The 14432-nt window shown below is 42.6% G+C and overlaps 1 protein-coding gene across 1 annotated transcript in view; it reads right to left on the reverse strand.

Moving 5' to 3' along the window:
• The window catches only part of LOC120543357 (transformation/transcription domain-associated protein), a 186490-nt gene that overhangs the window by 53362 nt on the left and 118696 nt on the right, over positions 1-14432 (reverse strand). The window contains exons 35-43 of the mRNA XM_039776392.1: positions 12447-12617; positions 12044-12225; positions 7205-7403; positions 6728-6856; positions 6376-6642; positions 6086-6292; positions 3017-3175; positions 2777-2905; positions 2545-2655 (exon numbers count right to left, since the gene is read on the reverse strand). Coding sequence (XP_039632326.1) covers positions 2545-2655; positions 2777-2905; positions 3017-3175; positions 6086-6292; positions 6376-6642; positions 6728-6856; positions 7205-7403; positions 12044-12225; positions 12447-12617 — 1554 coding nt within the window. The remainder of the gene's footprint in view (positions 1-2544; positions 2656-2776; positions 2906-3016; positions 3176-6085; positions 6293-6375; positions 6643-6727; positions 6857-7204; positions 7404-12043; positions 12226-12446; positions 12618-14432) is intronic.

A 14432-nucleotide genomic window follows, 5' to 3' on the forward strand; every position in this document is an offset into this window, starting at 1 on the left:
CATGTAGACTTGTCTTGCTCAATTGGAAGAATCCTAACTCTCCTGTTCTCAGTCAGTGGGTAACTGATGTTATGTACTGTTTGAAATTGGAAAAAAAATCACACCTAAGAGGATCTGTACAAAACGTTTTCAAAACCTGGCAGGATTTAATCAATAACATTTTAGAATAAGCATTTAAATTGAGGAAGCAGGTCCTCTTCCCTCTTTTACTCCATTTATCTCTATTCATTTATTATTTTATCTCTTCATTTGTCTTTACTAGCATAACATTTTACACTGCTGGCCTAGCTCTCTTTCTCAGGCGTGGGGGTTGATTTGTTTCAAACCTTTTTCTTTTTTTCTTTCTTTTTGTAAAACTCGAGTTATGTGTATGGAGTGTTGATTTTTAAAAATTCACTCAAATTAAAATATAAAAAGGGTGGCATGGTGGCATAGAGGGTAGCGCTGCTGCCTCGCACTTAGGGGACCCAGGTTCGCTTAATGGGTCCTCCCTGCGTGGAGTTTGCATGTTCTCCTCGTGTCTGCGTGGGTTTCCTCCCACAGTCCAAAGACATGCAGGTTAGGTGCACTGGCGATTCTAAATTGTCCCGTGTGTGTGTGTGTGTGTGTGTGTGTGCCCTGCGATGGGCTGGCACCCTGCCCGGGGTTTGTTTCCTGCATTGCACCCAGTGTTGGCTGGGTTGGCTCCAGCAGACCCCCTGTGACCCTGTAGTTAGGATATAGCAGGTTGGATGATGGATGGATGGATAAAATATATATATATATATATATATATATATATATATATATATATATATATATATATATATATATATATATATATATAAAAATAAGAAGATAATGCGATACCATCTGTCAGACAATTGAAACAACATAACAAAGACCCTAAACATAGTAGTAAATCAACCAAGAAAAGCCCAGTTCCAATTCCCATTGAGATGTTGTGGTGGGTGTCTGACATGGGCTGTGCATACAAGACACAAAGATCTCACGGCTGAGATAGAGAGACAGACAGACAGACAGACAGATAGGAAAGGCACTATATAACAGATAGATAGATAGATAGATAGATAGATAGATAGATAGATAGATAGATAGATAGATAGATAGATAGATAGATAGATAGATAGATAGATAGATACTTTATTAATCCCAAGGGGAAATTCACATACTCCAGCAGCAGCATACTGATAATAACAATATTAAAGAGTGATAACAATGCAGGTAAAACAGACAATCACTTTGTATAATGTTAATGTTTAACAGGTGGAACTGAAGAGTCGCATAGTGTGGGGGAGGAACGATCTTCTCAGTCGGAGATGCCTATGTGACAGGGCAATGCCAGCTATTACAGTCAAGGTTGCACTTGCTTTTTTCCAGAGACATAAATTGGCCCATCTGTTCATATTTTGTTGAATAAATTATTGACAAGTCACATTTTCATTGTTGTTTCTCAGTGACATCAGATACCGTTTAAACCACGGGCGGGCAAAGTCAGTCCTGGAGGGCCGCAGTGGCTGCACGTTTTTGCTCCAAACCCAGTTGCCTAATTAGAAAACAATCCTTGTCAATAATTTAATTTCATGGCTTGTTAGTGCTCTAACTCTGCTATGTCAGGTCATTCTCATATCCTCGATTTTCTTCCCCTTTCTAAGGATATCATCCAAATGATTTGAAGTCTAAAACAGACGAGTTATTCTCAGTCCTTCACTTTTTTCTCTTCACTTTCCTTCCAAGTATTTAATTAAACCCAATAGTGCACGATAAACACACACGGGTGTAAGTGGTAACAAGCTAAATGGAGAACTGCTGCTTTCCGTTGTCATTTGCATCTTACTGCTAATTAGGAGCCAAGAATACAACTGTTTAAGACTAAAATAAGCAATAAAGGTTCAAAATCTTAACGAGCGAGACCACTAAAATGAAGCAGAAGTGTGACTTGAGCAATAAGTACTTCTTATTAGGCCATTGAAACAAAAACCTGCAGCCACAGTGGCCCACCAGGAATGACTTTGCCCACCCCTGGTTTAAATGAAGATGAATTCTTGACATGTCCACAAAGAAACAAAAAAAAAAAACATTTCACGGAGTGTACTTGGTTTTTCACGTGCCTATAGATTATTAAAGAGGAGGAAGTCAACTGAAAATAATGCCTGGCCTACTCGTATTGGGGACTGGAAGGTGGGTTTGTTAAAAAAAGGGGTTCAGATTCTACATCAAATGGTGGATAAGGTTGGTAAGACCTTTAAAAACTGCTGGCTTCAAATTCTGCTCCAGACTGCCTGTCAATAGCACCGCCTCAGAGGTATTCGCAGAGCCCCGTGTGTGTGTGTGACTTGAAAGCAGGAGGCTTACAGCTCAGGCACAGCCTCACAGAATGCCAATTAGGTCTAAAAAGCTTGTTTAAACCTTTAAATATTAAGCACTCGGCGTCTCCGAGCATGCACTGAATGCCTTTATCGCTGTAACAGCATGAGAGCTGCTCCCATGCCATCCAAAGGCATCAATGAAGCTTTAAGTGAAGTACAAGAGCCCATTCCTTACCTGACAAGCTATCCTAATAAGAAAGTTGACAACAGTATCGGTGTGCTGCTTTTCAACCGGTTTCCCGAGAAGTGCGTCAGCCCCTGGTGTAGACTGGCTGCGGGCAAACACCTTATATTAAAAAAAAAAAAAAAGACCACTTATATATCGATTAGATACATAGTACGTACTGAGTGGCAAGAGGAAGCCATTTTAAATAAGGCTCAGGTGGTTTGGGGGTACAAGCTCTTACTGTGCTCACAGCACCCGTGGCGGTGCGGAAGCGTTTCACGTCCTGGCCGGAGTCCATAGACAGGCCTCTTTTCACTGCTCCCGTCGTTGAGCTTGTGCCCTCTCCGCAAGAGTCGCCCTCACTTTCAGGCTGTCGATGACAGAAGACAGAGCAGGTTTCACAAGAGCCAAGGAGGTGTCCGCATCACACAGAAATAAAAAAAAATATTAATAAGATGTGAAGATGGTTTACCAGTCTTACCAGCTGATCCTTTATTCTCTGCAGCTCCCATTTTATGACTACCTCTGCCAGGTCCACGGCCAACTTTCTTTGTTCAATTGTGACACTGGGAGTGAAGCCGAGCCTCTGCATGGCGCTGACCATATGCTGGACCAGATGGTGCCGCACAGGGTAATAAACCTATGAGGAAACAGGATGTCAGCAAGAACTTGAACAGAGAATAAGAATAAGAGTGCGGGTGATGCAGGAGAAGCGTCAAGGAATGAGAGATAACTAACAAGCGTGTCCATCCTATTGACCAAGACGGCCTAAAATAACATTAAGGCGAGATCTGATGTTCCCTAGAGTCCTGCTCTTCACCACACTAAATGGTCATTTATTCCACGTGTGTGTGTGGTTCTTAGTGTGAAGAACACTAAATCTGTGAAACCTGCCCTTAGGTTTCGGGCCGTGTCCCCATGTTCTTGTTGAACTTATTTTAATGTAAGTCTTGATCTACTGAACTAATTCCTTTCATAATTTTATTCACTTTGATTATGTCTCCTCTACTTGTACTCAAGTAAGAGTAGCGTTACCTCAAAATAATATGACTCAAGTAGAAGTAAAAAGTAGTCCACCAAAAACTTACTCGAGTAAAAAGAGTACTTGGTGAAAAGACTACTCAAGTACTGGGTAACTGTTTGAACATAATAAATGATTTATTTTTTAGAAATGTTGTAATAAAATAGACAAAAATATACAGTGGTGTGAAAAACTATTTGCCCCCTTCCTGATTTCTTATTCTTTTGCATGTTTGTCACACAAAATGTTTCTGATCATCAAACACATTTAACCATTAGTCAAATATAACACAAGTAAACACAAAATGCAGTTTTTAAATGATGGTTTTATTATTTAGGGAGAAAAAATCCAAACCTACATGGCCCTGTGTGAAAAGTAATTGCCCCTTGTTCAAAAATAACCTAACTGTGGTGTATCACACCTGAGTTCAATTTCCGTAGCCACCCCCAGGCCTGATTACTGCCACACCTGTTTCAATCAAGAAATCACTTAAATAGGAGCTGCCTGACACAGAGAAGTAGACCAAAAGCACCTCAAAAGCTAGACATCATGCCAAGATCCAAAGAAATTCAGGAACAAATGAGAACAGAAGTAATTGAGATCTATCAGTCTGGTAAAGGTTATAAAGCCATTTCTAAAGCTTTGGGACTCCAGCCAACCACAGTGAGAGCCATTATCCACAAATGGCAAAAACATGGAACAGTGGTGAACCTTCCCAGGAGTGGCCGGCCGACCAAAATTACCCCAAGAGCGCAGAGACGACTCATCCGAGAGGTCACAAAAGACCCCAGGACAACGTCTAAAGAACTGCAGGCCTCACTTGCCTCAATTAAGGTCAGTGTTCACGACTCCACCATAAGAAAGAGACTGGGCAAAACGGCCTGCATGGCAGATTTCCAAGACGCAAAACCACTGTTAAGCAAAAAGAACATTAGGGCTCGTCTCAATTTTGCTAAGAAACATCTCAATGATTGCCAAGACTTTTGGGAAAATACCTTGTGGACTGATGAGACAAAAGTTGAACTTTTGGAAGGCAAATGTCCGTTACATCTGGTGTAAAAGGAACACAGCATTTCAGAAAAAGAACATCATACCAACAGTAAAATATGGTGGTGGTAGTGTGATGGTCTGGGGTTGTTTTGCTGCTTCAGGACCTGGAAGGCTTGCTGTGATAGATGGAACCATGAATTCTACTGTCTACCAAAAATCCTGAAGGAGAATGTCCGGCCATCTGTTCGTCAACTCAAGCTGAAGTGATCTTGGGTGCTGCAACAGGACAATGACCCAAAACACACCAGCAAATCCACCTCTGAATGGCTGAAGAAACACAAAATGAAGACTTTGGAGTGGCCTAGTCAAAGTCCTGACCTGAATCCAATTGAGATGCTATGGCATGACCTTAAAAAGGCGGTTCATGCTAGAAAACCCTCAAATAAAGCTGAATTACAACAATTCTGCAAAGATGAGTGGGCCAAAATTCCTCCAGAGCGCCGTAACAGACTCATTGCAAGTTATCACAAACGCTTGATTGCAGTTATTGCTGCTAAGGGTGGCCCAACCAGTTATTAGGTTCAGGGGGCAATTACTTTTTCGCACAGGGCCATGTAGGTTTGGATTTTTTCTCCCTAAATAATAAAAACCATCATTTAAAAACTGCATTTTGTGTTTACTTGTGTTATATTTGACTAATGGTTAAATGTGTTTGATGATCAGAAACATTTTGTGTGACAAACATGCAAAAGAATAAGAAATCAGGAAGGGGGCAAATAGTTTTTCACACCACTTAAAATAATGTGCAAATTCTGCTATTTCCCTACTGTCCCCTACTCCTGAGGTCTCGTCTCCCCCTTGGCTCACAGCCTCTCTCTTTGTGCTTATAAATCGCTGACACAACCGAACTATGAAACTTAGTGCGATGAGAAAAGTTGCAAAAGCAACCGGAATGTTCAAGCCATTATAGAAAAAAACTCAATCTAAATCCGTTAAGTGGTTCTCGCGTGAAAAGCGGACAGACAGACAGACGTTGGATTTCATATATGTGTATATATATTTTAATGAAACACAACCTTCCTCGTCTGAGCCCATGTTGACTGTCATAGACCTGTGCTGCTCAATCTTTTCCTTAATAACTGCTTCCATTTAGATTTACCCGAGACACATTTTAGGCTTACTGGCATATAGTTAACTTGGATCAGCCCGGTCATACTTTTTATGAAATGGATTAACATTTGCTAGCCTCCAGTCTTTAGAAATTTCTCCGTTGTGAAGAGATTTAAAAAAAAATGCAACAAAGGTTTATATTCTGTATGAATTCACTAACTTCCTGCAGCACTTGAGGATAAAAGGTCATGTGGTTCTGGTGATTTCTTAGATTTCAGCCTATTTAATCTACGCAGCACTTCTCCCCCTGCAATTTCCAAAAAGCCGGAAGCGCACAGAAACATCAAAGTAGCAAACCAAGAGGGCCACAAAAAGTGTTCCCTTCATGATTCACTGGGCCTCGGTGAAACGTCTCCCAGAGATCCTCACCCTGAAGTGCTGCACGATGAGATGCAGGATGTGGACCAGCTGAGGCACGGTGTGCCCTTCTTCCACAATGATCTTACGAGTCCAGTGAGTGAGCATTTGGTGACCGTCTTCCATGCGTGCTGGCACCGCCGGAGTGAGGATGGCCATAGCCTGCCTGACAATGGCACGTGCCTCCATGTTGTGGGCTTTGAGCAGGCTGTGGAATACCTGCAACACAAGAGGAGAGTTGACAGAGGGTTTGGGATGATTGGTCACGACGGACCCATCAGTCCCGAAGTGTGAAAATTTACCTGTAAGACAATCTTTTTGTGGATGGCAAATTTGGCAATGATGTGTGCCAGCAGAAGGTGACCACTGTACTTGCAGGCTGGGTCCACGCAGGCCTTGGGCAGCAGACACGGCCAGGCAAAGGTCATGAGACGGCGTAGCTTGCTGTTTCGGCTCTTGTTGTTGTCATGGATGTGGTGGGGAGCGTGCTCGACCAATAGAGTGGCAAACTGAAGCAGGTAAATCCTTAGGGAATCCAGCAGGTCAGCCTGCTTCTCTGGGTCAAGAACCTGTTAAGAAGAGGAAGGCGTTAAGCAGGCGGCTAACAAGGGTCCCCACTAGGACAAAAAGACGACATACAGTGATGCTGCATACCTTAGTGATAAACACACTGGTGATGCTCTCTGGATTGTCACCCTCGGGATTTGGGGGGCCCAGCAACTGCTCACCCTCTGCCTTCTCAAAGCTGTACAGGAAAGCTGGGTTCAGGATGTGCTGCAAGACCTGAGCAGATGGGAGTCAGAGAAAGTTTAAGGACAATGCATGGCGAGAAGGATGTGCAACCAGAGACCCCACGGTGTTTCAATTAAGACACAGCTGAAGATCTAAAGCTTTGCAGTTTGGGACACCATCAGTTCAAAAGTAGGCCTTTCAAGTGATCGCAAAACTTCTCCTCTCAGGGTCATTTAACTCGCTTTTAGAATTCAATCCAGGAGCCTCTCCCCCAGCACTCGAAACAATGTTCTCAAAGATTAAGGCTTTCTATGCACAAAAGTGACAATTCAAAGGATGACAGCAAGATGACCCTTCGGGCTGTCAGCTGTAATTAAGAAACCTTCTCAGTCTACTAACCTTGGCTTTCAACTCATCGCCGAAGTTGGGGTCGTTGAATTCCACAAAACGGAAGAAGAGTGCCCTCTTGTGGGTGATGCTGTAGTTCTTGGGGATCTCCTCCTCCATGTAGTCCTTCAGGAAGGTCATGTTGCATAGAAAGCGGCCCGTGAAGGCGCGGAGCAACTGAAAGAGCAGTTCGATCTCCGAGTAGTTACGTCTGGGAATAAGCACAAGAAGAGCAAGAGAAGAGAGTTCGGTAAACAAAGGCTTTTACTGCCTCCGTGTCAAAGCGTGGAAAGCACAACAAAAGGCAAACTCAACACAGCCAGACCGCAGAAGAAGTAAACGGGCTGAGCAAAACGCGTATGGGCTGACAGGATCTAATCCGGCTCATCGACACAATCTCTAAAAAAATATCCAACCTTTCATAAAAGTGAAATAATTGAAAGGAAAAAGAACAATTTTCCCCTCAAATGAAACATTTAAGCAAAAACATTTACTGCTTTTGTGCAGCCCTCCTCGTCTTCTCCTCTAATGAGGTAGGAGAACACAAGGCGTCTCCAGATCTTTCAGATTTCGAGGTCCACACTTCTGGACTCTGCTCTTCAGCTCATCCCACTGGTCTCACAGGGGTTTAGGTGGGTGGCACGATGGCGCAGTTAGTTTGCTTCCCAGGTCCTCCCTGCGTGGAGTTTGGATGTTCTCCCCATGTCTGTGTGGGTTTCCTCCAGGTGCTCCAGTTTCCTCCCACAGTCCAAGGACATGCAGGTTAGGTGCATTGGCGATTCTAAATTGTCCCTAGTGTGTGCTTGGTGTGTGTGTGTGTGTGTGCGCCCTGCGGTGGGCTGGCGCCCTGCCAGTGGTTTGTTTCCTATCTTGCGCCCTGTGTTAGCTGGGATTGGTTCCAGCAGACCCCCCCGTGACCCTGTAGTACGGATATAGCGTTTTGGATAATGAATGGATGGATGAAGAAAAATTTCATGAAACATTTTTTCCGCTCAAATGAAACATTTAAGCAAAATCATTTAATGCTTTGTGCAGCCCTCCTCGTCTTCTCCTCTAATGAGGTAGGAGAACACAAGACCTACAGAATCTCTCCAGATCTTTCAGATTTCGAGGTCCACACTTCTGGACTCTGCTCGTCAGCTCATCCCACAGGTCTCACAGAGGTTTAGGTCAGGGGACTGGGATGACCCTGGCAAAGTCTTAACTTTATGGTCACTGAGCCAGTTCTGCATTAATCAGGAGGTGTGCTTTGGATTATTGTCCTGCTGGAAGATCCAACCACAGCCTAATTTAAGCTTCCTGGCAGGGTTTGGATTAATATCTGCCCATACTTCATAGACCCCATGGTACCACGTTATCCTAAGAAACTGACCAGGGCCTATGGCAGAAAAACAGCCCCAGTAACCAGACTTCATAGTGGGAATGGTGTAACTCTTCTGAATGCTTAAGCAATTCCACTTCTGGTGTTTGTTGATCAGTTTTTGTCTCATGTGACCACAGAACTCAGGGCCATCGAAAGTTCCAGTAACGCTGGGCAAACTGTAAGTGACTTGAGGGTTTACTCACACACATGCACCTAAAATGTGGAATAGCTTACCGAAAGAAATTCGCCAGGCTAATAAAGTGGAGCACTTTAAAAAAAAAAAACACAAAAAAAAAACTGCTAACAACCCCATTGCTGTAACATGGCTTTCTCAGAGCTTCATTCTACGTAGTATAACCCTGATATTCTGTATATGCATTGAAGGGCTGCATCAGGAGTGGGCAGGAGGAGAAGTACAGAAAGTTAATCAAAGACTTTGTTAAATGGTGCGACTCAAACCACTTACACCTTAACACCAGCAAGACCAAGGAGCTGGTGGTGGATTTTAGGAGGCCCAGGCCCCTCATGGACCCTGTGATCATCAGAGGTGACTGTGCAGAGGGTGCAGACCTTTAAATATCTGGGAGTGCAGCTGGATGATAAATTGGACTGGACTGCCAATACTGATGCTCTATGTAAGAAAGGTCAGAGCAGACTATACTTTCTGAGAAGGTTGGCATCCTTCAACATCTGCAGTAAGATGCTGCAGATGTTCTACCAGACGGTTGTGGCGAGTGCCCTCTTCTACGCGGTGGTGTGCTGGGAGGCAGCATAAAGATGAAAGACGCCTCACGCCTGGACAAACTTGTTAAGAAGGCAGGCTCCATTGTAGGATTAAAGTTGGACAGTTTAACATCTGTGGCAGAGCGACGGGCATTAAGCAAACTCCTGTCAATCATGAAGAATCCACTGCATCCACTGAACAGGATCATCTCCAGGCAGAGGAGTAGCTTCAGTGACAGACTTTTGTCACCGTCCTGCTCCACTGACAGACTGAGGAGACCCCACACTATGCGACTCTTCAGTTCCACCGGGGGAGTAAATGCTAACATTACTCAAAGTTATTGTCTGCTTTTACATGCATTTTTATTACTATTTAATTTAATATTGTTTCTTTTTATCAGTATACTGCTGCTGGATTATGTGAATTTCCCCTTGGGATTAATAAAGTATCTATCTATCTATCTATCTATCTAAGTATCTTTTGTATCATGGCTCCACAATCCATACTACGCCCTATTTCCTCAGCTGTTCTTTTTCTGGTTTTCTGTGGTGCTGATCTGCGCCCCCCACCACCTGATCAGGGCACCACGCAGTGATGGATTGAAGGCCAGATGTCCACATGACCTTCCTCATCATCAAATTCTTCCATGTGAAGACTGAAAGCCATGAGGACTGATTGATATCATTTATGTTAGGTAGAATACCCACTGGGGGGCTGGGTGGTCTCATGGCATCGGAACCCCTGCAGACTTTTTTTTTTTTTCCCTCCAACTCTCTAGAGTTTGTTTTTAGTTTTTGCTGTCCTCCCTGGCCATTGGGCCTTACTTTATTCTTTAGCATTGCCTAAACCTATTTTTACATTTTTCTTTCTTCGCCTTGTAAAGCACTTTGAGCTCCATCACTTGTATGAAAACATACTCTTTAGAAATAAATGCTGTTGTTCTTCACTGGCCTGCACTCACACCGCGCTTAACGTTCTGGGCCCGGACGCACCTTCATCATCACCATGCGACTAAATGTAAAGGCAAAACAAGATCCGAACACGGAGTCACAGCAGGCCTTTAAAATGATGGTACTGATCTTGTGTAGGACAGAGTAACGCTCTGCTCTCTTACAGATTTATTGAGTGTGCAGCGCAGCGTTTTGCTGTTAACAGTGCTGCACACATGAGAAGATTTTTATGGAGGCAAATGATGTTAAGAGAGGAATTTGCAGCTTTTCTTGCCAACTACACTTCTCGTCCATCTGACTTTAACTCATTTTCTGAGGACTCCTACGCTCATTTGTCTCTTCACAATGTGTATACTATCTATCTGAGACCGCTTGAAATCTAAGTAATTAAAGGTGCACTACAAATGATAACAAATTCTGAGGTCTACATCAACTGGAATGTGTTTGTAATGGAAGTTGTAATAAAATACACTGCATTTGCTATTCCAACAGGTGACGCATCACAAACATTTGTAGAACTAAAATGCATTGCTACAAATGCTTGTGATGTGCCATCTGCTAGAATGACAAATACAATGCACATGCCTCTGTTAAATGCCATTTGGTAAAGTGATTTTTAAAAGCACTGTTAATGTTTGAGATGTGCCATCTGTTGGAATGCCAGAGATATACAGCACATGCCGGTTTTCTCTTCTTGTGCCAACAAGCACCTATTTTAGTTCTTTTGATTGGACTTTAACATTAAATGGGGTGGCCCAGTTGGACACCCAACCTTTTCTGAGGACTCCTGTGCGTTTTTGTCCCTTTACAATGTGCATACTAGCTATCTGAGACAGTTTGAAATCCAAATAATTAAAGGTGCACTACAAACACTAATGCTGAGGTCTACATCTACTAGAACATATTTTGTAATGCATGTTATAATAAAATACGTTGCATCTGCTAATTCCAACAGATGACGCATCACAAACATCTGTAGAACTAAAATGCCAAATGCATTGCAACAAATGTTTGTGATGTGCCATCTGCTGAAACGACAAGTACAGTGCATATGTCTCTGTTAAATGCCATTTGGCAAAGGGATTCGTAAAAGCGGTGTTAACGTGTGAGATGCGCCATCTGTTGGAATGCCAGACGTATACAGTATATGCTTGTTTTCTCTTCTTGTGCCAACAAGCACCTATTTTAGTTCTTTTGATTGGACTTTAACATTAAATGGGGTGGCCCAGTTGGACACCCAACATTTTCTGAGGAGTCCTCCACGGTTTTGTCCCATCACAATGTGCATACTAACTGTCTGAGACAGTTTGAAATATAAATAAATTAAAGGTGCACTACAAACGCGAACGCTGAGGTATACATCTACTGGAATGTATTTTGTAATGCATGTTGTAATAAAATATGCTGCAATTGCTATTCCAACAGATGACGCATCACAAACATTTGTAGAACTAAAGTGCCAAATGCATTGCTAAAAATGCTTGTGATGTGCCATCTGCTAGAATGACAAATACAAAAAAAAACAGAGGCATATGCATTGCATCAGTATACTGCTGCTGGATTATTTGAATTTCCCCTTGGGATTAATAAAGTATTTATCTGTTATATTCCATTTGGTAAAGGAATTCGTAAAAGCAGTGTTAATGTTTGAGATACGCCATCTGTTGGACTGCCAGACACATAGCATCTGGACCACCACACAGACACTTGTTCCTTTATTATGGTGGATATATATGATGGCCGGAGTCCTAATATGCTACCACAGTGTCATGATGGGCAAACACAAGCAGACAGACGTCACAGGCAGGCCATACTTGCAGTAACTTAGCAGGCAGTAGGCAAGCAGTTTGGGCTCCTTCCAGTTGGTGGCAGACATGTTTTCCTTGCGGTGACGCTCCTGGAATGCTTCGCTCACCCACACGCGGCGCAGTTGGCTCACTAAAGAGTGCTGCCCTGCCAGCCAGCCGGGGTCATGCTTCACAATAATGCTGATGATCTGTGACCAAAAAGCAGAGATGACAGAGGGACACAATCAGCCCAGTTGTTATCGTCACAGAGAATTTTAAGAGGAGTGACTAGTGACACCCGCACTGAAGTACAGAAAGCCTTAAGTTTAAAAGGAATGGAGAAACTTATCAGCCAGAAGAAGCAATCCAAGGCTCGTGATTAAATGGTTAAAGCAGTTAAGACAAGTGACATTGTCATAAATCCTTTTACCTTGATGGCTTGAAATTGAAGGTCCAGCCTCATGGCATTGGAACTTGTGGAGGGAGATCCTGGACGAACTGTGGCTTGAGGGCCAGGTGGGAGCAGCAGGGTCACAAACCGATTAGGATTGGAGGCCAAGACGTCACGCAGGGGTTTGGCGTCCTTATGCTTCAAAAAACTCTGTAGAAATAGAAGGAAGCCTTTGAAAATCTGAAGTATTTATTTTTCCTGTGTGTTGGGAGAAGAAGAAAAAAAAAAAACCCCAAAGGCAGCACTTGTCCTTTCAACTAAACCCACGGTCAACCGCAAGAAGGTTGGCCCCTCTTCAGTGTCTGAAGGTGAGGAATTAAAGGCAAAATATCACGCAAGTTTCTATTAACCTTTTTGTACAAAAAGCATTAAAAGACCCCCGTCAAGAGGCTGCATCCAGTACTGGAGCTCTTAAGACCCCAAACAGTCATATGAAAACAAACCTCCTTCGTACTCCATAGAGAAAGAGGACAGCGTAACTTGTCTCGCAACCATATAACAAGACAGGGTGTGAATACGTCACTTTATACGTAGTTGAACTCGGGTGCCAGAGAGTGGTGACGTGTTGCATGTTCATTAGCACATGCATGTACACACCTGACATAACTCTGTACACACACCAAAAACAAAGTCCCTATGAAACCTATTCTAACTGAGGCGTGTGGGACACAAACATCGGTGCTAAAATTTTAACTGTGGTATCGATAGCAGCCCTCAGACCTCAGTAAAGGTGTCAAGTCAATAACGGGCAACTCCAAAACCTGCTCCGTCTTACTCCAGCCTCCCTCCACACTACTTCCCTCTTGATAGCCTAGAAGACCCGATCGCGTCGAAGCAAGAGGTGGTCCTTGAAGTCACAGTCATGGCCAAACAATAAGGTGGGGCTCCCCTGTGAAGTACAGAGCACAGTGAAGCATGTAGCACCATTTCGTGAAGTCGTTGTTGCACAACGGCCATACTGAGTGTCAAGGGAGATTGGGGAAAGAGGAGAGGTTGAGAGGAAAGCTGATATTTATTTTCTGGTACCAAACATCTCAAAGTGCTGTTACATACCGCTTTAAAGTTTATGGCTTATTGGTGCTGTTCCAGCGCAACCCTGTTACTTAGCTTTTACTTCAATATATTTCCACATTCACCTGCTAAAGACTCCAACACACTACTTTTTGAATTTTTTGTTTACTTTCTCGTATTTGAAGTATAGGGAAACTATTGAAATCATGCAAAAATTCGACGAATCTTGATGTTTTAGACCTCCCCGAGCCCAATTTACTTTCTCGTAGGGCAAGTATAATAATTGTACAAAAATTCGATTTTGGCAATTTGATGAATCTTAATGTTTTAGACCTCCATAAGTCTGATTTAATTTCTCTTAGGGAAAGCATTGCAATCGTTCAAAAATTCAATTTCAAGATTTTGATGAATCTCGACATTTTAGACCTCCCTAAGTCCGATTTACTTTCTCGTAGGGAAAGTATTGTAATGTAATCATTCAAAAATTCAATTTTGAGAATTTAATAAATCTCAACATTTTAGAGTTCCCCAAGTCTGATTTACATTCTTGAAGGGAAAGTATTATAATCATCCAAAAGTTTGATTTCGAGATTTTAATGAATTTCGACATTTTAGACCTCCCTAAGTCCGATTTACTTTCTCGCAGGGAAATTATTGTAATCGTCCAAAAGTTTGATTTAGAGATGTTGATGAATCTCGATGTTTCAGACCTCCCCGAGTCCAAAAATACCGTTTTTGTAATTATGTGTGTGTATAAACACAATAACTTGAGTACGCTCTCACTTTGGTCAACTAAGCTTTGCATGCAAGTATTAGGTACAAAACGTAGATTTCTATTAACTTTTGGAACTGGTACTTTACCTTTTATTCATGCAACTGCAGAGTCCAGTTTATTCAACCTTACTTTTATAATAATTGTCCAATATATTATTAATTTGATTTGATTTGCTGTTG

Source organism: Polypterus senegalus, chromosome 13 (genome assembly GCF_016835505.1).
Source record: "Polypterus senegalus isolate Bchr_013 chromosome 13, ASM1683550v1, whole genome shotgun sequence".
NCBI lineage: Eukaryota > Metazoa > Chordata > Cladistia > Polypteriformes > Polypteridae > Polypterus > Polypterus senegalus.